Source organism: Hesperophylax consimilis, chromosome 13 (genome assembly GCF_061612785.1).
Source record: "Hesperophylax consimilis isolate HC1 chromosome 13, BYU_Hcon_1.0, whole genome shotgun sequence".
NCBI lineage: Eukaryota > Metazoa > Arthropoda > Insecta > Trichoptera > Limnephilidae > Hesperophylax > Hesperophylax consimilis.
This window is the reverse complement of record NC_142848.1, coordinates 2920784-2948422: the sequence shown is the minus strand read 5'-3', so window position 1 is coordinate 2948422 and position 27639 is coordinate 2920784. Positions and strand designations below refer to the sequence as shown.

General features: G+C 34.2%; 1 protein-coding gene and 1 non-coding gene across 2 annotated transcripts in view; both read right to left on the bottom strand.

Annotated features, from left to right (window-relative positions):
• Ptp36E (protein tyrosine phosphatase 36E) overlaps nt 1-27639 on the bottom strand; it is a 625696-nt gene that overhangs the window by 375392 nt on the left and 222665 nt on the right. Inside the window, exon 3 of the mRNA XM_089638731.1 lies at nt 1467-1490. Coding sequence (XP_089494857.1) covers nt 1467-1490 — 24 coding nt within the window. The remainder of the gene's footprint in view (nt 1-1466; nt 1491-27639) is intronic.
• TRNAY-GUA (transfer RNA tyrosine (anticodon GUA)) lies at nt 24628-24700 on the bottom strand. Its single transcript has one exon. It is a non-coding gene; the product is annotated as a tRNA-Tyr (tRNA).

Sequence of the window (27639 nt, the reverse complement as noted above, 5' to 3'; positions counted from 1 at the left end):
TAAAATAGTACCTACCTAGTATTTGCAAATGGTAATAAATCTAGCCACTCGTATCAGGAATACCAACAAGAGAAAATGTCATCAACAGAAATCATTCCAGCTGTCATCCCATACAACGAAAGTGAATTTTCGATTTACGTAATTAAAAATTAAAATGCTAAAATTAAAAATATCCCAAATGCAGTCAGATTCCTTTTATAGTAATTGAGGTAAATCAGAAGGTTTTATTTAAAAATATTTCGTGTAATCCGTGTCCAGCGATTCCGAATATTTACCAAAAATAAGAGTGTCTGTACCGGGCGATGTGGATTTGATTCTATACAAATACACTTTTTTTTTAGATTGATGAAATTTTGCACGTTTGACCTCCAAAACAAAAGGTAGGTCACTATGTACAAGACATGTCTAAAAACACCGCCATCCCCATTTATCACCCCTTGAAGAAGAACTTTGATACTAATTGATGAAATTTTGCACACTTGACGTTCAAAATAATAAGAAAATTACTTTCTAGTGATGAGTTCGAAAAAGCCTGGGCAACATAAGGGACAAGTAATTTATAAACATAAGAAAATATGTGTATCTGAAAACAATCATGCATTTTTCTATTATATATTTAGTTGAAAGCGTTATAAATCATTAGCATTTAATAAAATATTGCAGAAATAATAGTACACCTAAAATAATTTTTAAAAACAGGTAGGTACAAAAGCATATAATTATACTGTAAATCATTAAAAAAATTAAAATTAGAATAACAAAAACACGCGTTAATTACTGTTATGAATCAAAATAAATTAAATTCTCTACCAATATAAACAGCTAGCGACTATATTAATATATCAAGTCCCATTTGCCAAAATACTGTAAGATCTGAAAACTATTTTAGTAAAGGAAATGAATACGGGTCGGTAGAATTTACTCCCTTTTCAGCACAAATTATGTTTTTAAATTAGACGTGTACTTTAAATTAATCATTACTCTTTATTTAACCACTCCAGCGATTTTTAGCATATTTTGCCAAGTTTGCAAAAATGTTCCAGCGATCGCTGGCCACAATATGTCAAATTTATATAACCTAAAAAATATTGAATAAACGATGAAATCTAGATGGATTCATTGAATTTAAACCGCAGTAATCAGTTTAATATGTTTCATGAATAATATTTTAAGGAATGCTATTAATTAAATGATATGGTAAATGAGTATATATGACATCAATATTTTTATATGCAGGTAGCGTAATTTTTTTAAATCTTACAACATTTTGACTTTTCGGACTTGATAACGCATTCTACATTAAGGCGCGCCGCTGATAACTCCGTTTAAACCTCTCCCTCTTTTACACAAACGATGAGTGAAATTGGTAGAGAGATTCCAACGGATCACACAGCAGCAGGACTAGTTATCCAGCGCCATCTATACTACGCTAAGCAAACTAATTTGCTTATAGCATTTGGACTTACTCTCAGCCTTGAATTTTACTCGGTCTGAAATACACAAAATAAAAAATTAATACATGGATATTTCGTTTCAAATTTTCCTAGATAATTAATTGAGTTCAAAGGAAAACAATCCCATTCAGCAACTGTTTGCTGCTTAAGCTGAAAATAATTATATTTTAACATAAGTATCTGAAATGCAAACAAATTAATATTTCCCTCGGACGAATTTGTGCTAAGAAAATGTTTAATGAATTGAAACGTATATTTGGGTACAATGCCAAATTTGTATCATTAATATTTGTGCGTTACAAATTACGCGTTTAGGAAATATGAATTTACCGTCGTTTGGTGTATATTGATGATATTAATTTGATGTTTAGTTTAAAGATAATTCATGATCTTAATTATAAAGCAGTAGTTTTATTGCCTAAAGCAATGCATATTCTCGGTGAGCTTTGATAATCTTTCAATATCACAGTCTTTGTTTAATGGAAACGATAGTTTAAGATTTAAATATAAAAATAATTGGATGACTTGTATAGCGCCGTTTTTGTGCAAAATCACCTCAAGGGCGCTTTATTTAACGTTACTCTTCAAAAGTCGGAATTTCGTAAAATAGTTATTTTAAAGATACTTCATGATCTTAATTATAAAGCAGTAGTTTTATTGCCCAAAGCAATGCATATTCTCGGTGAGCTTTGAAAATCTTTTAATATCATAGCCTTTGTTTAATGGATACGATAGTTTAAGATTTATTTAACATTACTCTTCAAAAGTCGGAATTTCGAAAAATAATAAAAAAAAATTTACCCGGACACCCTGTATGTATTCAAAAATTTATTTAATAAGAAAACACCTATTTTGTAACATAGCACAGGCTATCGAAGAATTTTAGTCCGGGGAAAGTAGAAGAATATCTTTTTTCTATAAATAAAACGCTAGCGGTACGATTATTGGAAAACGGTGGCCAATAAAAATTTTGTGTTTAAAATTCAAGCTACGAAAAACTTACTCCACCATATATGTAATTATTTTACAACGCAATCCTACACATATATAATTATTTTATAACACAATCCTCCATATAAATATAATTATTTTATAATAAAATCCTCTAAACGTATATATATATATATTTTTTTTTGATACTCTAATATAGTAATACTCGTATGTTTGAGTCTAATTGAGTCGTTGACTTACAAAACCCGCTCTAGAATTTTTCGGACATCTGTAGATGTCACTGGTTGGATCACCTTTTATATATAAAAGATACGTTTTTTGCAAAATAATAACATAATTATACTTTTGATATTTAGCGAAAAATACTAATAATTTATATATTTTAAATTTTCTTCGAGCACTTTTTGTGATTGTAAAGGGTAAGGAGAATTTTCCTGTGGCAGTTTTGCAAGCCAATGACTCAATTCTTAGCCGTTTTGTTTTTGACTCATCAATCCGATCATTGTGCATTCCGCAACCTTTTGGGTCTAGCGGACGTTTTCGGTTTCATAAAGCTCTGGTTAACGCGACTTTTTACGAAAATTGCTGGTCGGCAATATGTATTTTATAGCAGGTCAAGATTACGCAGGATTGTTGTGTATTACCTATTCTTGTCGACGTATTTGTTGTCTTGACGGTGGGTTCGGTCGGCTACCGACATTAAGAAAATATTGCTGGGGCCATATCCATTTTCTTCTTGCTTGCTTGTATGCGTGTCTCTGTTCGCCACCTATCCGCTACCAAAACCATCATAATGTCGAACGTGATTAATATTGCTCGGGGTTGTAAATGATTAAGAGTAATGTTTTGAGATCGTGACTACTAGGATAAACATCGAATTTTATCGACTTTCTATAAATATTATATACATATTATATAAAAAACCTTTCGGAAAATTCTTTAAATGATATACCCTATCAAAATCCTTTGTGCAGCTTAGAAGAACTAAGCACACAAACAGACAGACGCAGATATCGTCTTTATTTTAAACTATTTTAAGATTTTGCGATTTTTTTTTGGTAGATTTTGTGCAAAAGATCGTTTTTAGTGTTGTGAATTTGTCTTATACATTACTGCAACCTTAACTGGACACGGCAATATTGATTGATGATCGACCCCTTGACTACCATAGACGGCAATAATAATATCTTGCTCATTGACCAGCAACTGTAAAGAATAATAATATTAAAGTTCTCTCGTATAAATAAAAAAAACGTAGTTCACAATCGGTACATTTTTCCCGAAATGAACAACTGAAATGAGCTTCGACCGACTCTTTAACGTTACCAAATTTTAAAAAGAATTGTGCTACACAGAAAAGGCACTAGTTATTAATGAAAGCAATCCACATCTCTTCAACTTGCTTGCTTACTCATTCATCGTTCATCCAGTATCTTGATCTTAATAATTGTTGAATTTAATAGCCGCCACTGTTGTATATTGGCGGTTCGTAGCCGACATCAATGGGGTGGCCTAGTGACAACCTCCGTGGTCGAGGGGTAAGGCCCTCGATTAGCAAGTTGGAGGACGTGGGTTCAACCTAGGCGTGCGAAAGTAAATTTTATCTGATTAATTTGTGTTACATCATAAATTACTCATTTAAAAGAAAATATAGTATATTCGCGCCACTTTCCAGAGTAGAAGACTCTTTTAGTATCGCCCTGCTGTAAGTACATAATTCTGAATTGAAACGTTGCTTGAAATGGTGTTGGTCGTGTTTAGTGACCAGATTTGAATAGCCAGGTACTTTCCCGCCTTCCTCCTTCAATATATCCCCCCACCCTACGTACAACCTTCAGCCTCACAACATATCCCAATATCATAGTATCACTGGCTCCAGACGGAAGCAGTTGGGACTCTTGTGTAAAGATATGAAAAATAATCATAGATTAGAAAAATTAAAGGAAAATTTACTTCTCCGTAAATTTTTGGTGTTTTACATAATTATGTATATTTTATCTAAATCAGAAGGAATTTCAACAAAAAATTCGTGACCTAGCAACAAGTCAACATTTTGCGATTTATTAAAGCGTCTGTGGCTACTTAATATTGTTTCTTAGGTTATTTAACAGTTGTTTTAACATCGAAAATCACAATTTACCAAGTTATTGCGGTTTTTCATACAAAAAAAGAAAATACCCAGTACTTAACATCATCAAATTAACAATGACAGAAAAAAAATCTATTGACTCTCGCAAAACAGTATTCCGTAAAAAAATGCTGTTAACAAATCTCATAATGTCTGTGCACCCGGGCATCTAACAGATTCCGAAGATTTGTACACTCGCACGGTTAACCACTAAAGCATCACGAGTATGTTTTGTATGAACTAATTCTTTGAACAGAAAGTTCCATAGTCGCTTATTTTAAATCGCACGTATGGGATTCATTTTAGACGCACCCTATTAATACGAAAGAGATGTTTATTTTAGTACGGAATTGAAAAGCGCGCTGTTTAAAGTGTGTTAAAATTATGGCTAATGCGACATAACACTCTAATACCGGGGGTTTACTCGACGCTTACATTTTTTTTTCTGATGAACATATTACTAAAATTTCCAATGTTTCTTGAGGGATTCCCATGAAAGTAAATTATTTATTTTTAAGATTAATAAAAACAGGACCTTACCATGAAAATATTTTATGTAAAACGGTTTGAAAAATTTAAAAGCACTAGATTTTATTTTTTAGACAATGAATTATTAACTTCCCGAAAGATCCCATTTGAAACATTTGAGATTTTAGTAATACTTTATTCATAAATAATTAAAATAAACCATACGGAAAGATCGATTTTCTAAGCCTGCTGAGGTAAAGTCGACCGTAGGTCCATCCCTTACACTGCACCGCGCGCAGAATATCGTTTTTACACGACTTCATACCTTATGTCGTTAAGATTCTCATTTTATTTTAAAGATTTGATAGGGGAAAATCAACCGCAGATCTGTTCAATACACCAGGGACGCGCGTCAAATATTTTTGTGCACGGCTACTTCACTTACGTCGTTAAGATGCTGGCTTTATTTCAGGGTAATGTCTCGTCTTAGTACAAGTTAATACGAGATAATGTGTGACCTCGGATCCGAAACCGATACACTTCGAAGGTCACCTTACACGTGGCAAAAAACGTGTAGGTAAGTAGGTAGATACATGAATAAATATATTAAAATTGTTCAAGTGGAAACATTATACTTAAACCTCATTAAATATTAATCTTCCCCGTAACATTTCTCTCGCAGAAACCATAAAAACGATTTCGTTATTCGCAAAATTCTACATGGCAGATTGAGTAATTTTGCGTGCATTGGACAATTTAATATCATTTAGCAAGAAATTAATGTGGTGCAGCTTTCAGACAGACAAAGGATGAATTTCTATGAAGATTTACTAATGGGGGAATGATATATTTTTTATTACATCTGTTTGAATTTCAATTTTGTGTTAAGTAATAAATGAACGATTTTTTTTTTTTTAATTAACACGTAACGGGAGCCCCTGAAGAAAATAATATCCCTCAGGGACTGTGTCATCTCTGGGGATGCTATATGAAGGTTGTTTTCGAAGAGAGGAAGGAGTGAACATGGGTGTTGATGTGACCCGTGTTGTAGGAGGGAGGAAACATAGAGGCCGGGAAATCGTTCCACAACCGAGCTGTTACACTCAAGAATGAGTAGTAGAAACAACCCGTTCTCATGTGACACATTTAAACCGTATACATATTTTAAAGCATCTTGTGAAGCATCTTCCGTTTAATACCGGTAGAACAAGAACAGCATACCTACCTAATGCATGTGCTATAAAGCATGTGCTCTAAGCATTGCAATCCGTTTATTAAGAGGGGGGTATTTTTGCACAAAGTTAAGAGTTTTCAGGTATTTTGGGGCTCCTGACCAGAGGTGGCTGCCAAATTTAACAGCAGGGCGCGCTTATGATTTGTACAGGGTCAGCAGTTGTGTACCATTAAAGTATTTGTGAGCCCTGTACAGTACGCCCAGATTGATGATTGATGATTTTAAAATCTTTATAAAAAATAAGTTCTTCTTAAATGAAAAGCATCTCAATGAAAATTTAATTGAAAGTTCTAGTGGGGCTGCTCCTCAACTCAAAGCGATAAATAATTATATTTATCTTATGATTTGGATTATTGTTTCAAGATCTATTTGTAACTTTAAAATCTTCCAATCTATTTAAACCAGTCTATAAACCTAAATTATTTCGTGAAAACTGGCCCTTAATATCACGAATTTCAATAGAACATTACCTTATTTCACATAACACAGCTCAGAAACGCTTTCAATTACGCCCAAAATATCCTAAGATGGCCTAAACAAATTTGGGGCCCTTTGGGTACATAATTTGCAAAGAATTGCTGACTTTGTAGATAGAAGGTTCAGAAATTATAATTTAACTGACTCTCCGCCCATTATCTCGATAAATAAAACATCGCAGCCTCTTTGCTCTGCTTTAAGGCTCTCAATTCTCGCGCGATTTCTTTGGCGCCGTTTTTTCTCATTTTATTACTTTTAATATTACCGGGCGCGAAGTAAATTTCGCCAAAGAGGATATTTCCGCACAGCCGGCTCAAAGAAAACGTTTCTCAACATCCATTACTTCGGTAAGAATTCAAGCTACATTTTTAAATCCGTTTGAAACCAAATAATGTATGATATTTGTGATAGTTCGAGCTACGAAACATAGACGGCTCTGGAGTTGATAGATCATAGAGCTTATAGACTTTTTCGAAAGATGTCGGTGGTATATAGGTTTGCAATTCCATGCTCAGAACCCTAGCATCAGAATGATTTTGTGAGCACAATACAGAGGACATTGGTCTCCGGGCCGTCCTACGCACTCGTTCCTGGTTATATTGGTTTCTTGTCTAAATTAAAACTAAAGTTTTTTTTGTGAAGATGGCATTCATTATTTCAAGATATTTGAAAATGATACATTATTTATGGGTTTTTGGTACCATCCTAACTGTCTAAAGCCAATTGGAGACTATGGCATCCTCAATTGGAGAACGTTATAAAGTGAAAGGGAGAGTAAAGGAGTAGGAAGAAAATGGGAAAAAGAAGGCTGGGAGGTAACTGATAACATTCAGTCTGGTCTGGTGATCAAACACGGCTATAGCCATTTCAAGCTACATTTCGATTCTCCTTGGTTGTTTTTCACCAGGGCAATGTTGAGAGTATCTACCACTCGGTTATACATATGGTATATACAAGTAACATTGTTTCAATAACCTTATACGTAGGTACACTTTAGTTGATATATTTTTACTTGCGTATTGTATAAAAATGCAAAAAAATCTTTCAATAAAAGCCCTGATAATGAAAAAAGTCATGTTTCACCAAAATTTTAAAGAATTTTTATCAATTCGGTCGCCTAAACTTTCAATCGGTATATACTTCAACAATTTTCAACACCTACACTTTGTTTAAGAAGAAACAGAAGTAAAAAAGACCAATTTTCAGGTGACGAAACAAGGAACCATCTTTTGGGAATCCCTGAACTATAGATTGCTCCAATCGACGTGATTTGTAGGTCGCGAAATTGCTAAAACCAAGAAACATTAATCTTCTATGGAAAATAAGGAGCAAACAAATCCTTCTTTCTTGATGTTTCTCTTTGTGAAGAGAAAAGGCTTTTGTGATTCTAGGCTTTTCAGGAAGGTTGAATGAACTCTTGTTTTTTTCTATTTCCTATTAAGCAAGTGGAAAAGTTACTAATTTTTCAAAACAGTTGTTTAAAATTAAATTATGTTATTACATACACGTTTAAATAATCTCCTTTGTTAGGTAAACTATAAACCCTTTTCAACATAACATTTTATTTTAGATAGACAGTGAAAGGAGCGTCTAGAGAATAATATGACATACCCACAAGTGCGTTGTTGGAGAAGATGTCTGAAATATTCCAGTAATCTGCAATTTGGTCAAATTAAGCAAATTCCTTTAAATACTTGTATAAGTTATATTTATCTACTATTTAATAACGCCCTGTTGGGCTTTTACGTAAGTATTATAAATTATCTTTTAAACAAAGTATAAAAAATGAAGATTTAAAAAATAAAGCGTAAAATACAATATCTAACTTACTAACCATCACGTCGTTTCCCCGTAGGGGTAGGCAGAGAGGACGGCCCGCCAAACAACTCGGTCTTGGCACACACTTCTTGCTTCATTCAAATTCATTCATGGTATCATTCATACTCTTCTGTTATTCTATATACAGACTCTTGACATGGCTCGACTTGAGTGTCTGATTCACTTGATCATGCTATGTCCTTCTCTGGCGTCTCCGACTTATGCTACCATTCGAATTTGCGTACAAAATACTTTTTAAGTTATTATCATGCCATCTTTAAAGTAGCCTTGAAAAAAAAGTAAATACTACACTTACTAAAAAGTGCTGAACTAATTTGGCTTGTGTCAAAATAATATATACTCTAATCTTATAAATTATCTTGTGTAATGATTTTAATTGAAAGTATCAGAGAAATTTTTAAGTTCATTGCCCAGTCTATGTATTCTCTCCATAAAAGAATTGAACAAAACGTTGTGGTTGTGAAATGGTAAGGACAACAATTTTTTAATGTAGATAAAGTGCAATCAAATCTTAACAAAATTTTCAAATCAAATTATTTCGATAAATTGAGCATACTTAAAACTTACACAATTGAATTCAATTACAGGAATTTTGAAAACTGAACTAAATATATTTTTAAAGTTACCATTTTGCAAGCAAAGAGAGTCAAAATGAGGAGACCAATTTTCCGAATTATATTCTACCTGAGATGTGTAGAATAATTTTATTGATTTTAGTTTAAAGTCTTTTGCGATTGTTAGAGTAAATAAACAAATATATTTGTAATCCATCACTGGTAATAGCTGTAATATGATTCAAGAAGCGTAAATCCGAGTCAGGGATAATGCCAAAGTCGTTGAATTCATAGACGCTTTTAAGACTGATATTATTAATTGAGTAGTCGAATAATAAGGTGGTTTTGATTTGTGGAAACTGATCATAAGGCATTTGTCGACTTTTGATTCACATTGTTTACGAGGCTTCATTTATAAAGTTATTTTAAATTAACGTGCATATAAATTTGCGATCGATTTAAAAATCTTAAATAAATTCCATTATTAATAGAAATAGAAGTGGTCCTAGGTGGGAACCTTGGTAGACCCCAGAAGTTAAAAGAATGTAAGATGTGGATGTAATTTTTACAGATCGTTTCATTTTTGACAATTAAACAGTACTTTCTCGAATGGTTTTGAAGTTATTCCCAAACGTTTAAACATTTTTACTAAGATGCGATGATAAACAGAATCAAAGGCTTTACAAAAATCAGTCTAAATCGAGTCAACTTGGTGACCTTTGGACAGAGCATTAAAACCAAAATACTTAATAATAAATCTGTTTAACCGAAGAGTATTTATTACTTGAGATTACTTACGAATTAATTAAATAAGGAATGTATCAAAAAAGACAAAGCGATATGCATGAATTCCATAATGTGTTCTAATTCCACGCTATTAAAAAATGAATTTTGAACCTTCAAGAAACGCTTCAATCCGACTGCTGACGTAAATGTCTGTAAGACCGAGTGATTCGAAAATGTCGAATAACTTTTTTACCCGCCATCGAATTGAGTTGAGATTTTGTGTACTTTCCTCATTGGGAATCCCCTACCGTATTAGTCCAACCCACGCCGGTGACATGGACGCACATCTTGGAGTTTGGGCCAACCCTCTGTGTGAGATCGGGGTCACAAAATATGTAAGTCAAATAGTTCTAATTTAATCGTTGAATTTTCACTTTTTGGTTTTATTTCGATAGTCTTGATACCATTGCAATTGATATTTGTATCCAGAGAACGTACTGCCAACATGCACTAGCTGCTTGGCTCTTGAAGAATAGTAATTTTCGGAGAGTATTTTTATTTGACAGAGGCTGATTAAGCTATAAAAATAATGATTGCTAAACGTTTTGATATTTTAAACTAAGCATTTAAATAACTTGGTAATTTGTAGTGTTTTAAGTACAAGTGCATAGATTAAAAAAACGGGATGTGATTTATGATATATTATCTTTGTTTTAGTGTTAAAAAAATATATATTTTTAATATTTCACCGCGTTAAAGTAGGAAAGAGTATTGTTTATTTGTAAAATTCGTAGGTTCGAAAACACGGTGAGTAGAACAGTCGGGCGTAATCGAAGATAAAAGTCAAATTCACGTCACAAGTGGCGGGTTAAAGCACGATTACGAGGTCGGCGGTAGACTGCAGACCGCAACGGTAGACCCTAGACTTAATACAAGACATGCTAATTAAAACATTAAGTCTGCGGTCTGCCGCTTCGGCTTTCAGTCGTTCAGAATAACATTATGCACAAAAAATATTACAAACCTACGATTTGCATGGAATAGTCGATTCATATCATTTAATTCTTTTAAAATTACAGTTATGTTTTAGTTACGAAATACGATCGTTCGACTATGAATCACTTATAAATATTTCAAAATCTTTCATCATCATCAGAGGATTGAAACCGTGACGCCTTAGTGGGAACCCTTCCCTTTTAACCGCTCAGATACCTAACTAACTAACTGGTGTGATTCAGTGCGATTTTTATTTATGAGGTCTTGATTCTCGAGCAGAATATACAACAAGATTTAAGTATGATCTAAAAAGTGTTGCAGGACTAGGTTAAGGTTAATTCTATCTATATGCACGGTGTCCGGAAACTTGTGGTATAAGCGGGAAACGGGTATATCTACGTTACATAGAGAACACGAAAAAGTATTAATATTTAACTAAAGGATTAAAACACTTTTGAAGCGTAAAAATAATTAAACATGTTATTTACAAATTTGATCTAAAAAATACCGAATGCTCAAAATCTGACGGGCACCATGCTCGAGGGGTACTGCTCTCGGCTATCAAGCCGGAGGTCGCGGGGTGAAATCACGGCATGCGCAAGTAAATGTTATTTGATAAATTTGTGTTATTTAACAACATGCTAATATAAATTTATATTCTCATATAGTATATTTGCGCCACATTCAAGAGTGGAAGATACTCTCAGTATCGCCAGGATTGAAACGTTGCTTGAAATGGCTTTGGGCATCTTCGGAGATCAGATCTGAATGGCCAGGTACTTCCCCGCCTTCCTTTTCCCCATCTCCTACTCCTCCCACTACCTCCAGCCTCACAAATTAACCCAGTTGGGGATGCCACAATCTCACTGCCTCCAGTCGGTTGAGAACAGTTGGAACAGGTTGCGAAAAAAAAATTATCACTAAATCCATATTCTGCTTGTGCTTAGAATTTCCGGACACCGTTTTTTTTATAATTTCATTTATAATTAAATAAAGTTAACTTAAAAAATATAAAAAAGAGATAAAAAATACATATTTTCTTTGTTCCGTAGAATGAACTAAAAGAAAAGCCGTAAAAAAGTTAAAATAAACTGGTTTTCCGCTGAAGTTCTCACATCGCGTTCAGCCACCACTTATTCAAAGCAATTTTCTGGCCCAACTACAGTCTGTCAATATACCCCGATGAAGGCGAGAAGACCCTTTTGCAATAAAAAAGGGAAAATTCAAGGATTCTCAAGTGATAGTCCTTCCACTTTGTATTCAATTTGGGTTCAGGACTTCAATTTGCAAAATCGTAATCCCTTCCAAACTATTTTACGGATTCTTCTCAGTTTGGATGAATAATAAAACGAAATTATAAATTGAAACAAATAAAAAAACTCGAGACATTTATACGGGATGGATTTTGACCGGTTTGATTTTTTTTTTCGAACGAAAACTTTCAAATAATATTTCTGCGGGTAAGCGGGGCGTGATGTTCTGTTAGTTGTTTTAGTTAGTTGGATAAAAAGGCTTATTTTATTGCCAGCACTATTTTTTAATATTAACCTAATAATTTGTCATATGTAATAGGCCTAGTACACGTTCGCCCAATGCCTTGGGCCAACGCGATGGCCCACAGTGGGCTGAAAATCGCCTTTCATAGACATAGAGACTTGAATTTTCAAGGGTATTTTTTTTGGCTAGAAATGGATTCTGCTGATCATTACTATGCTATAAAATTTCGTACGAAGCAATTGCGTGTACAAATGAAAGAGTTATCAATTTTTTAAGAAAAAATTGTATGGCACTGACATTAAAAATGAGGAACGAGAACCAAGAGGAATGAGGAATGAGAACCTTATGATTCCAGAGATAGCCTCATTTTTAATGTCAGTGCCATACAAATTTTTCTTAAAAAAATGATAACTCCTTCATTTGTACACGCAATTGCTTCATACGAAATTTTATAGCATAGTAATGATCAGCAGAATCCATTTCTAGCCAAAAAAAATACCCTTGAAAATTCAAGTCTCTATGTCTATGAAAAGCGATTTTCAGCCCACTGTGTGGCCGTTGCATGCGTTGGCGGCTAACTACGTTACACGTAGGACGCGTCTCCAGTTCGCAATACGCGTTCAGCTGCCTCCGCTGTCATGTTGATTATTGCGTGAATGATTTTATACGTTTACAAATTACGATGATTAATTCTTAAATGTGCTGTACAAATAAATTATCGCGCCTGCGATGATTTTCACATCCATATAGATTTGACGGCCTCTGTGGTCAAGGGGTAAGTCTCACGAATAGCAATCCAAAAGGTGCGCACGTAAATTTTATTTGATGACTTCGTGTTATTTCACAATTTATTAATTTAAAATTAGTAAAAAGTATACTTGAGGCACGTTCCAGAGTGAACGATACTCCTAGTATCGCCTGGTGTAAGACCAGCATGCAGAAACGTTTCTTGAATGGCTTTATTCGTGTTTGGTGACCAGATTTGAATAGGCAAGTACTCCCCCACCATCCTCTTCCACTTCTCGATCCTCTCCCCATCTTTTTCCCCTCTCCGATACCTTCAGCCACACGAGAAATTTAAAAAAACAAGGGAATGCCATAGTCCTACTGGCCCCAGACGGTTGGGAGCAGTTGATATTGACTCTCGTGCGGTTTGACATAATAAAAAGTAATTTACTCGTCTTCTTCAAAACTTGATTTACAGAACAAAACTCGGTACCATTTCTATGACGTATTGGAAACCCCAATTAGGGATGCCATAGTCTCACTGGTCCCCCAATGGCCACATAAAATAAGATCTAATGACCAAATCGGAATACGGTATTTTCATTGTTTTTTCTACTCTCAAAAAAAATTAGGAAAAAAATACGATAGTGCAGATATATATATATTTTTTTTTTGTTGACGAATACAGTTTATGTGAAGATTTACGTGCCATTTTAAATGACATAAGCGTTTTACGTTAGTGACAACGTTCACACTTTGGCGAGTTGGCGCCAACGTAGGTTCAATGCATTGGGCCAACGTGTACAGGCGCTATAATAATTGGATTTTGCCAACGCTGGCCGCTCGGTACGCAATGTTAGTATGGGAAATTGATTGTTTTCGGATATTTACCTCAATTAATTATTAATTTTGTTCAGGTGGTCTCCCCCGACAAGGCCGCAGAAGACAAATACAGGAAGTGGAATATTAATGAGCATGACAAGAGTCCCAACAGCTCGAAGCCAGTGGGAAAATGTCGTAGGGTTGCAGGGAGTGGAAGGATGAATAGAAGAGGAGAAGAAAATTAGGTATTTCTCGGCACCAAACATGACCAAAGCTATCTCAAGCAACTTTAAGCAATATAAGGCAATAACGATAGTATCTATCATTTAACAAAATATGGTCAGTCGATTTTAAAACGTATATTGTTATTCAACTTAAGAGTTGTAAAGAAAAATAAGTGATGGCATGAAAACTTGCATGAAATGAGGGCTTTTTTCAAATTAGCCACAGGAGACACCGAGGAAAATAATTTCCCCGGAGTCATTTGTCATCTTTGGTGAAGCTGTATGTTGGGTCGTTTTAAGGAAGGAGAGGACATTATGGGAAGGAAATGATGGGTGGGTAGGAACCTGAGGATAAGTGTCTCCAGGAGTGACGGACATATGAACGGAATACGTAAATGAGTTAATTGAGCGACGAGCATTACCCTAAAGATTGAAATCTTTACCGTTTTTGGGTGTCGGCCTCTGTGATCCAGGGCAAGGCTCTCTCAACTAGCAATCCGGAGGTCGCGTCGCTGAGCTTAAATCCCGGCATGCGTAAGTAAATTTATGTTATTTCATTTTTTGCTCGCTTAAAATAATATTTAGTATATTTGCAGAACGTTCCAAAGCGGAACGTACTCTCAGTATCGCTCTTGTGTAAAACTATTACTAATAATCGAAACGTCGCTTGAAATGGCTTAGGACGTATTTGGTGACAAGATCTGAATAGCCCGATACTTCTCCACCTTCCTCTTCCCCTTCTCGATCCCCACCCCACTACCTTCAGCCTCACAACACACACCAATAGGGGATGCCATAATCCTACTAGCTCCAGCCAGTTTGACATAAAATGATTTACTCTTGTTCCCCGACCCCTGATTTACAGAACAAGACGTACTACCATTTATATGACGTACATTCCCAGCCGCTGTTATATTCGTAAATAAAATAGACAGCGAAATGCAACAACAATAAAATTATTATTTTCAACATGTTTTTTCATCAATCCAGAAGATATAATGAACACCCTCCGCGCCATACCTCCTCCCGCCCTTCTGCACCCGCCCTATGGCACCTGACCCCGCCTAACCGAGTGAATTTCCGGAGTTGGGCATTTAAAATCGATCGCTAAATGGGATATCCGAGCGGCGCACATAAACCTCGGCGGCGCGAATAAATATCTTCGCTCCCCAGACAGCGCACGCCTGAAGGCTTTCAGCTTTTTAATTGCTTTGTTTTTTACCACTTTTATGAATAACCTTCCAGATATCAAGCTCAAAACCTTAGTTTCGATTCCAATATGACACGCTGCGTTACCGTAATATTTGAATTATGTACCTATGAATATATTTTCCGTGGGAATATATCCTAGGGAAAAGTAAAAAAGATTCTTTATTACTATTTTTATTTAATTTGTCGAAGAAAATTTTTTCTGAAAGCTTACCACTTTGTGATGATATTATTAATTACATTTAAATACAAATAACTTTGTTTACATCACTTTAATATATATAACCTCTACATGTTTCATGAACAAAGTTCACCTCATCAGTAGTAAGTATATACACTCCTCAGGAGTGTATACTTACTACTGATGAGGTGAACTTTGTTCATGAAACATGTAGAGGTTATATATATTAAAGTAATGTAAACAAAGTTATTTGTGTTTGAATATAATATTTTTATTTATTGTTTATAAGTAAAATACAATACAACTACAGATCTAAAGAGAGTATATTATGCTCTATGCCACTCTCTACTGGAATATGGAATAATAGGATGGGGCTCAGCATCATCAAACAATCTTAAACAACTAAAGAAAACTCAAAATTGGATCATAAAGACTATATCAAAGCTCCCCGTAAGGACGCCAACTACTGATATTTTTAATTTGTTTGATGTTCCAAGCTTACAAAAAATCTATGCTAAAAATATTTTAGTTCATCACTTAAAAAATAAACCAGAGGCAAACCCCTCACACGATCATAAAACCAGAGCCAAGCAAACAGACATGCTAAATATTCCTAAATGTAATTCTACCTTTGGACAAAGAAACTCTGAATTTTTAGCAATAAAATTATATAATAAACTCCCTCTTAACATCAAACAAAGGAAAACGAAAAATAACTACATTAAGGACATCAAATCTTGGCTTAAGGAGATATCGGAAAAAGAACTAGCTAATATATTTAAAACATCATCTTAGTCGCTGAAAACGTATACTAACATATATAGTCCCCCTCAGCACAGGATCTCCTAGTGAGGAGGACTTCAATGATCTGTTTTAATTTTATATATATATATTTTATTTCATGTGCCATACAAAAATGTACCTAATTATTTAAAAAAGTAAAAAAAAAAAATAAATAACCTCTATACAGGCTCAGTCCTAGTGAGGTTGATTTTTATGAAAAAAAAGGTGTTTTATGTATAGTGAGATGCAATAAATAAAAAAATAAAACATTTAACATAGTAAAGTATATGAATTCAAGTCAAATAAAGGTAAGTCATTAATCATTATACGAAATGTTTTCATTATGCATTATTTAGCTTTTTATTAAAATATGTGAAAGGTATCGAATATCAGATTGTAACTATCGAAAATTACTAGCTGCCTTTTTGACGGCAATACAATAATTAATCAACTGTATCTCATGCTGTTTTCATAGTTTCCCTTTCAAACACCGTGACTTACTTACATCCATCACTAAATCATTCTTCATACGTACTTCGTTAATCCTAGACATGAGCGACTCTACATCCTTCACTCTATTAAGAATTAGCACCGCATCATTAGTATAAAACAGGCAACATACTTTTAGTTACTCATAATGTTTAAATCTAGATAACGTCGATTGCCATCTTGGGTACGGGAAGATTTTATGATTAATACAGATCAAAGAAAGGTGGATCTTTCTTCCATTACTTCTGTCACTGAAATTAGTGTAAAGAGAACAAATTCAGCAGAAACTCGCGTAGACTCTAAAGAAGAATAACGTCTACTTTACTTATTCTTATTTTAATTCAATTTATCCATTGCTGAGAAAAGAACATTCTTTTACATTTTTCGTAAAATGTTTTGGGTGGTTTAGTTCCTTTATTCATTCTTTTGAGACTTAAAACACAACTAACTAACCACAGCATATCTTTCTTGGCAGACATCACTTAAGAGTCGCAACTGTTTGGAGCCTGTGGGACTATGACATCGCCTAATTGAGGTATGTTGAGAGGATGAAGGGAGTGTAAGAGGAAGCAATTTCAAAGTACGATTTATTTTTGAATTACGGTATTTTAACAGGGCAATTCTCAGGAGTACTTACTGACTCCGCTGAATAAGTTGATGGTGGTGCTGCTTTGCAACACTCTCGAAAGATCAGTCCCAACATTATGTCAAATGTTATTGTAATTTATGAGATAAATCCGCTTACTCGATGAACAGTACTCTTCAATATATTAAATCTGGGCTTCTGGAACATAAGACAACCCCAAATTAGAATAAAGGAGAAAAAAAAGACTCACCCGTTGGCCACTGAGAATATGACAGTCTCAATCAGCTTTACTGGTAAATGTGAAGGTAAAAATAATGTTATTTTTGAAAAGATAAACTCATATTTACAAGACAGGGTTTTTTTATGCAGAGCAAAAAGGATAACAAATTATTATAAGCAATAATTATTAGCCTAATACATCCAGAAAAATTGACGAAATCTTCCTAGTCCGAGAAAAATGTATTGTCCCGTCGGCGGTATTTATTTTTTCTCGGAAGATTTTTTTCAATTTATATGGGTGTTTCAAGTAAACAATTAAAAAAAATAATGTCTTCACAACAAGTTATATTCGGCCGTCTCTTGTTTATTACACGTCAATCCTTTCCGGTGGAGATCTCTAATAGGTAGTTTATGACATTTACTCCTTCTTGTAACAATTATTCCGGTCATGTTGATATTTTTAGGTAGATAGGACAATTAGAGGACATAATAATGAGGCTTCTCATCCGTCAAGTATGTGCGAATACCTACCTACTCCCATATATATATAGTGCGAACATTTACATGACTACTTCGTCTCTCACACGCTGATTTTCTACAAGTCTTGTCTAGTATTTGATTACCTTTACAATATCGTAAATCCCTTAGATCTATTTAACTTGTTCTCGTCATTTGTCTCTTGTTTGCTCATCAGCGCTACATTTAGCAGGGGCACTCGGGTGAAGGGGGTGAGGGGTGTTCACCAGCTGCGTGGCGTGCCAGATCGGGAGAGCCTGGTTTAGGGAGACGCTTTGACCTCTCCAACATGTCTCTCGACCCATCGCCTTACGCCAAAGCGGGAGGGATAGATTCATACGTCCGTCACTCTTGGACACACTGATCCTTAGATTCCTCCCCTCCCCTCATACTTTTTTCCTTCCCAGAAATTTCTTTTCTTCCTTTCCTCAAAAAGACCTTCCGCTTAGTATTTTAAAAGATGACATAGGCCCTGAGGGAAAACAATTTTCTTCATGTCCTTCTATATGGGGTTAATAAATACACTTATTTTTATACCCCTTTATTAATCTTGTTTATTACAGCCTTGTAATGTATGGAATTTCACGTGGGTTAAAACGTAATTTTTTTTAAGATTTAAAGATTTTACGTCTAATAGATGGCGCTGTTTCTCAACAATAATCATGTTTTTACTTGTCACAAGAGACTTATATAAAGTATATATATATATATTTTATATATATATTTTTTTATTATCAAAATATATATATATATATATATTGTTTTTATTTTTTCATACATTTGTTACTAAAATTTTGTTTATTTTTGTCTACCGGTCTCGAAACGTCCGTGTCATAAACTTTTCTTTTTTGGTTTAAATTTAATTTAATGTTGTTATTATTTTAAATTTACAGATGTATTTTTTTTTTAAATGATATTATTGTAAAGCTGCACATCTTGATACAGGAATGCCCTAGTGAGATGTGCAGAGCATGCTTTTTATGTAAAAACTGTTTTTTGAATGAAATAAATAAATAAATAAAATAAATAAATAAAACACACGCGTATTCTAATGCAACGTTTTGTGTCAAAATTTCAAAGCAATTGGTGAAGAACTTTCGGAGATTTAGGACGGGTTGTTTCAATTCATCAATTTTCAATATTAATTTTCATGTTCTGTGGAGGTTTAATTAAAGTTCTTTTATTATATCATTATTGGACAGTTGTTTTACAAAACCGAAAAAAGAACTTAAAAATCAACTTTTAAATTTGATGAATTTTTCAAATTCTGTGAAATAACCCGTCCTTAAATTTTAAACAAACGGACATTAACCTTTTTATTTACATAGATAGATAGATAGTTAAACAAATGTAAATATTTCATTCTGTAATTACATGAATGCAGCTATATAATATGAATACATACGACAGTAATAATTTTACATGATAGAGCAATAAAATAATTTTTTACAGTTATTCTATATTAGAATATTTTATATATTTGGTCACTAAAATTAGGATTGAACAGTCGTTTTAAAAAAATATTCGATTATTATTCGATTCTTCGTTTTCAAGCCATTGGGAAGGAGCTTGTAAATTTGGATACCTTCATACACTATATCTCAGTCGCGTATCTCTTGACACTTATTACACTTTAAATACTTCAGTCGTCTATCTTTTGACCCTTATACTTTAAACACCTCAGTCACGTATCTTTTGACCCTTATTACACTTTAAACACCTTAGTAGTGTATCTTTTGACCCTTATACTTTAAACACCTCAGTCACGTATCTTTTGACCATTATTACACTTTAAACACCTTAGTAGTGTATCTTTTGACCCTTATACTTTAAACACCTCAGTCACGTATCTTTTGACCCTTATTACACTTTAAACACCTTAGTAGTGTATCTTTTGACCCTTATACTTTAAACACCTCAGTCACGTATCTTTTGACCATTATTACACTTTAAACACCTTAGTAGTGTATCTTTTGACCCTTATACTTTAAACACCTCAGTCACGTATCTTTTGACCCTTATTACACTTTAAACACCTCAGTCTCAGTTTTTTGCTTTTTGAAATTAAATTAATTTCTATCAGAGAAGCAAGTAAGCTTTTTCGTGACATTCAACAAGAAAACCATTAAAAAAAAATTGAGTCAAATAACATAATATTGTTAGTTATTAAATTTTTCGAACTACCAAGAATAAACCAAAAACATATAAACTCCTCTGACGTCATACATATGGCGCTCTTTACATTTCAAAACAGGCCCGTTTTCACGAGACAGAAAAGCTTTTTTTCTACTGTAAAAAATACTGATATTTAAGTAAAAATTAGTAAAAAAAATGGTTCAATAAAAAAGCGTCATATTATTTTGTTTATGGAAGAGTGGCGATCAGAACATATTTAGTGTAGTGGAAGATTCTAAAGATTGCAACATTTTATCTCGATTTTGGAGACGCCGTAGATAAACAAGGTTTGTTCATTTTTGTCGGCCCGTCTCAACTGATGCACACACTCACACGTACGTGCACGTGACAAGTACGGGTAGACGTAAATATTGACACTGAGAAAGGGGTGGGTGGGTGGGAAAGTGTTGGGGGATGAATTGCCCAGTGGATTTTCTCACGCGGTTATCCTCAACCGAGGTCTGGCAATGGACACGTTCATTGGAAATATACGAAACGAAGAAATATTTTAAACGAAGTATAAAAATATGTGCTTTCATTTTCTTACGATTATTAAAAATAATTTAATCTTCATCCTTTTTTTTAAAATTACTTTGAATTTTTATTTACAGCATATCAAATTATACCGAAAATCGAAAAATAAAACAAAAATTATACCTATATTAGGATAAATGTTTTTAACTGTTTATGATATTTATATAATAGGTTTCATATTAAAAATAATCGTGTTAATTACCTTCTTTATTGTAGAACTCCATTTTATACATTCTTATTTAATAATATTACTATTTAATTTACAAAAAAAGTTTCTTAATATAAAGTTCTGCTGTGTAGTTATTATTATTATGCGTGACAGCTGTTTCGCCTTCCAAAGGCATTATCAAACAACAGATCAGTTGCAAAGTTTATGAACTTGATGTCCGGTTCAGACCATTTTTTTTTGAAGAATTTTAGTCAGATGTTGTTATAAAAAATCGGTTTTTGGTAAAATGAACTCATAATTATAAATTGTGGCTAGCAATATTGATCCCCGGTGCACCAGTGCACATGCGTAAAACTCTGTACACTTGTACACTTCTGTTTTTACGAATTCATATAATCCATGTTTCTTGTTTATATAAAACACTTACACTGGGTTCTCTTTTGAGGTATATAGATGTATTCAAATAAATATATATTTATATGTATTTTTGTATACGTCTAGTTTCAGAGCCTTCAATACGGGCGTTTATTTTTTATAACACAATTTTCTTCACCAGCCTCACTAGACAAAGTCTGTTCTGAGGCGGGTACATATATAAAAGAAAAATTAATTAACTTCCATCAAAACGAGTGTTTATTTTATTTGTGTAAAGCTTTCTAAAAACCATATTTTGCTTTTAAAGCCAAAAAGTTTCAGATAAATCTGTTTTTTTTTTAAGTTCATTTAAAATTTAAATGAACTTTCCAGAAACTCTGCCTAAATATGTAGGTCACTCTATAATTTAAAATGTACTATGTCAATAGAAGAGATTATTGACACGATCCAAAGTAATTATAAACATTATTCATAAAAAAATATCAAACCAAATTATTAAAGTTTTCAAACCTTCCAAAGAACAACAAAAAAAAAAAATTACACTTTATTTTTCACCTCAAATAAAAAAAAAAGAATTCGTATTATCTCAGCGATTATAGAATCCGGAACAACAATGGCGCCATTGTCCATCAAATCACGGATGGTGGGTATTGCCTTCAACGGGCGGCAGGCTGCGCGGCGGATGCCATTTCCGGTGGCGCCGCCATCTTGTTTCCGCTTCTCTTCAGGACGCACTTCCGGTATTACATCCTGAAATATTTGCTCATCGGCGCCGTAATCACAACCGCCGATTGCAACACACGTCTGCCTTCGCGATTCTTGATATTACAGAGCTTGACAAGAGACTTTCCAGCGATACTGAAAATCAGTATTATGTTTGAACTAGCAAAGTTTTACAACCCGTGAATTTTCACGGGTTGTAAAATACCACAAATAGCAATTTAGAAAAAAAAAATGGAAAAAGATATTTGTAATTAAGTAAATGTATAGATAGGTATATATTATACATATATTTTAAATTGACACTATCAAAATTCGAGCCTCTATCAACTGCTTGGACTATTACATTGCAGTCTATTAGACGAAGTGCGGCATAAATTTAATTGTATTAACTGAAAATAATAACAATTATGTTTTTTAATTTTAGATTGTTTCGTTTACAAATCACATCGCAACCGAAATTATATTATTATTTAATGATGGGAGGGTGGGAGGGAGGAGACGGGAAAGAGAAAGGTTTGGAAGTGTCTGGTTATTCAGATATTGTCAGAAAATAAGGCTAGGACCTCTGAGTTACCTCGCTCCCAATGTTTCTCTTCAAGACCCATGTTCACTCCGTTAAAAAGTCCTTCCAAACAGCATCTCCAAATATGACATCAGGCCTCTTGTGTGAATGTAAAAAAGCCATTTCAATGCAACATTTAGATATTTTTATAATTTTTGTGTAAATACCGCACTAGCCCCAGTGTCGCAACTGCTGGAAGTCAGTGACTTTGGAATTGTTAATCGAGGAATATTTTGAGGCGGAAAGAGTGGGGATGGGGAAGGGAATAGGAAGGTTGTGAATTACAACACCGATCAGAGCTGGTCACTAAATACAAGTACTGCGTGGTGGCCTCTCACCACGACGGTAGTGAGAGCATCTACCACTACGAAACGTGCTGCAAATATAGCTATATAATATATATAATTACAGGAGAAATAAAATATTGTTTACGCATTCCAGTTTTGAACCTCGAACTCGAGCCCGAGTCAAAGCACTTAGCAGTTCGGCCAAGGAAATCGTCTAAATGACTCTAGGTTGATAACGATATAGTTAGAAGTAATGTTGATTCATCATATCTGTTAGAAATATTTGCATTTATTGCTCTAAACTCCACACATGATTTATTCAGTAAAGCACGTAGTTAATCTAAATACGCGCAAACTTCATTAACGGGGCGTATCTGTAAACCTTCAATACCTTACGAAATGTAGACATTTTCAACTGTACCTTGAAAACATACAAAATCACACTGGCTAAATCTATGACATGACGCGACAATTGTAGATAATTATTCTTATTCTTTTCACTATTTTTATAATATCCTTTTATTTTTTTGTTTACAGTGAAGTAACTGTGTATAATTGTTTGTATACCGAGATTATAAATTATACTTAAGTCAACTTGAGTACAATTCTCCCGTCCAGAACCCACATTTTAATATTCACGTACTAGATTTTGAAAGAATATAATACATTATTATTTTTTTGGTAAACTAATGTTTAAGACACGATTTTTTATGCATAGCACAGAGGGTAACAATTATTTTACAAGCAATAATTATTAGCCTGAAACACTCATCCACATTGAAAAATCTCCTGATAAAAGATACATGACGCCAACGGGACTTGAACCCGTGTCCTTTCGATTTCGCCATAGCTCAGTGGTCAGAGCTGTCGACCGGAAATCGAAGGACACGGGTTCAAGTCCCGTTGGCGTCATGTATCTTTTATCAGAAGATTTTTCAATGTGGATGAGTGTTTCAGGCTAATAATTATTGCTTGTAGAATATAATATAAATTATTATATTTTATAAATTTTAAAATCTGTATTTCATCAACTTTTTTGAACTAAAATACTCTTTTAAATGATATCAAGTATTTTAAATGGCTTTGTGTTTCTGTATAAAATTCTAAGGACGGGTTGTATCGCCGAATTTGAACAATTCATAAATAATATAATAATTCGGAATATTTGAAGTCGGGATTTATTTCAATGCAGAAATTCTGGAACTAACTCTCATAATACGTATTCCTCTCTGGGAAAAAAATATACTGAGTCAGTGAACATTTTAATTTATCACTAAACAAGTACAAAATATTATTACTGAGGCAGTTCAGTTATGGTTAATAACTATGTATTTTATCCCTGTATGGTATGATGTCCTTCTACCGGTTTTACAATAGAAGATGCTCGTCCTTCGCCACCGGTGCATAGTCGGGAAATACGCCAAACGCGCGCCCAACATATGTACACATGAGAACGGGTCGCTTTTTCGACTCGTACTTGAGTTAAGAAGCTCGGCTGTGAAACGATTTGCCGGCCTCTGCGTTTCCTTCCCACTACAAGTAAACTTTAATCCTTGCTTTCCTCAAAAATACCCTCCACACAGCATCATAGCAGTTTACTCAGGGCCTCTTGCGTGGAGTTAATGTAAAAAAACATATAATAACTATGATAAATTATTATAAGCAATAATTAGTCGCCTGTAATATCAATACCAATTGAAAATATCTCCCGAGTAAAAAGAAATGTCGCCGACGGGAATTGAACCCGCACTTTCTGATGTACAGTCAGACGCTCAGGACCACTGAGCCACGTCGGCTTTTTTTCAACCCGCAAAATAATTCAACATGTATTAGTACTTCAATCAATTTATTATCCTTTGTGCTATGTATAAAAAAAAACCTCATCTTATAATCATTAGTTTATCATTAAAAAAATATAATAACTTTAGCTATGCTACGAGAGTTTTCTAGAACGCTCGCCCATACAAAATGTATTGTAGCGGGAACAATCTAGTCGCAAAGCTAGTGTTCTGCGTTCCGACCTACAGTTCTGAAAGTTCTCGATGCACCCGGGCGGATGAGGTGCGCCCAGAAGTAATTAGCCAGTCTTTAATTCGCAGTTTTACGAGTGAACAACGCTGACTCGAATAAACGCTGTGACAAAACACAACTTGCATATTTTATTGTCTCCTCACCATATCCCCAAATAACTATGCATAATTACTATTGATATAAAAAACCCTTAAATGGGTGTTAAAAAAACATTATTGGAACTTAATTTGTTAACATTTCGAAGGCAGTTATTCGATAGCGAAATATTTCCCACAGTTCTTTCATATTGTATTTTGAAAAAGTTCAAATATTATATTCATTTTAGCATTTTAAAAATAACTTAGGACGGGTTTTTTCATAGAATTTGAACAATTCTTCAAATTTCAAAGTTAATTTTCAAGTTCTGTGAAAGTTCTAAGTTATTATATAATCATGGGTTAGTTGTTTCATATAACTTGAAGAAACAACCCATCCTTAAATTCCTTAATACTAGAGTCGGCTAAATTCACCCCTAATTGATCAAATTAAGAAATAATAACCTTATATAAATAAAATAATTTGGTGTTCGAAAATTTTTTACTCTTTCAGTATTACCCATGAATAAAATCAAGATTTTTATGTTGCTTCGAACAGATTTTCGGAAGATGGAAAGTCAGAGTTTTGACATTGAAAAATAAGGGTGCGGTTACCCTGTTCTATTTGGGTCATCTATGGCAACTTTGAGAGCAAAGCCTTGTAAAAAATATGGCCAAAAATGTCAATTTGAACATTTTATATGAAAGGGAACTCAATTCTCGATCGGAAGATATTTCATTCGGATATCTTGAGTAAAAACAAATCGTAGAATTTTATGTATACTGCTGTTTGTGTATACCTACTGCTGTTTGATAAATTGGAAATTTTTAAATATTTTTTTATTGTGAATCTGAAGCCTGTGAGAATATACCATCCCCAATTGGGTTATGCTGTGAGGCTGAAGGTTTTGAAGAGGGAAAAGAGATGGGGAAGATAATGGTGAGAGAGTATCTGGTTATTTGTATATTGAGTCACCAAACTCGGCTAAAGCTATTTCACGCAAATTTTCAATTCTGAAAAGTGGTTTTTCATCTGGGCGAAAGTAAGAGTATCTTTCACTCTGGAGCGTGCCGCTAATATGCGTACCTACAATAGTTACTTAGAGAATAATTTAAAAAAATTATAAATCAATTTAAGATAAATTACTAGCGCGCGCCCGGGATTGAAACCGCGACCTCAGGATGCGTACCCAAGGATCGTAGACAATTAAGGACGTGTTATTTCTCAGAATTTGAAGAATTCATCAAATTTCAAAGCTGATTTTCAAGTGCTATCAAGGTTCTATTCAAGTTCTGTAATTATATCATTTTGGCCAGTTGTTACACAAAACTGAAACGATGAAAGAAATTGACTAGAAACTTCACAAAATTTGAAAATCAACTTTGAAATGTGATGAATTGTTCAAATGCTGTGAAAAAACCCGTCCTTATTGTACAACACATATGGAGCGTGTAATAAATAAGTAATCTCTCAACAACGGAAATTATCGTAACCTTTTAAGCATCGTAAGAAATTGTAATATTTTGAATAAAGGAATGGTAATCACAATTGTAATAAAGATAACTAACTATCTAACTAACCATCACTCCGTTTTTCCACAGGGGTAGGCAGAGAGGACGGACCGCCAAACAACTCGGTCTTGGCACACACTTCTTGCCTCATTCACTTTCATACATCGTCTCATACATACTCTTCTATTATTCTGACTCTTGACATGGACCGACACGAGTATCTGATTCACTTGATCGTGCCATGTCTTCCTCGGGCGTCCCCGACTTCTGCTACCATTCGCATTTGCATCATATATCCTCCTTACACTCCTATCTTCGCTCATTCACTCTACATGCCCAAAACAATCTAAGCGTCCCTTTCTTAATCTTACTCATTACGATTACATCAGCCTTGCACTTTTTGCGGATCTCCACATTCCTCACACGATCAAACATGGTTTTACCACACATACGCCTCAGGGATCTCATTTCAACAGCATTTAAATAATGTAATAAAGACGGACTTGGAAAATTGAACTCATGGTAATCTTCACAGAAAAGTATCTAGCAAGGTGGCTTGTTCATGTACTTAGAATACTAGAAGATTGTCTTTCATTGAACTTCTGAGGGTGGTTCAAGAGGGAAGGCGAGGGAGGCCAAGCCCCAGCAAAGTTGGGAGAAGCAACCCCAGAGTTTGTTCGAGGAGAGGTTTGGCCTTCTATAAACGGAGGCCGTCGATTTAGCGCGGGACATGGACATCTAAAGCTGCCTTGTCGAGGTGATAAACCCATAACCCGAATAGGAATACGAATAAAATATGAGGAAGTAAATGAGAGAAATGTGAGGGAGGAATGGTTGTGCTGAAACGGTTTCAGTTTTCTTATAATATTTTGGATGATTGTGATTATCGCCACTTTAAATGGTTTGTTGGCTGAATGATTCTGTGGTTCGCCAATCCGCAGAATCCAAGGTTGCGTGATTACTCTCGGTGTGTAATAATTAGAATTCGGATATTTCCAATTTAGTTTTTTATTTTAACAAAACACACGTTACAACAATTTTATGAACAAACGACTTTTAAAGCTAACCCGACGGCTAGACCGCTGGAAACAGAATATAATTTTTTTCGCGCGAGGTAT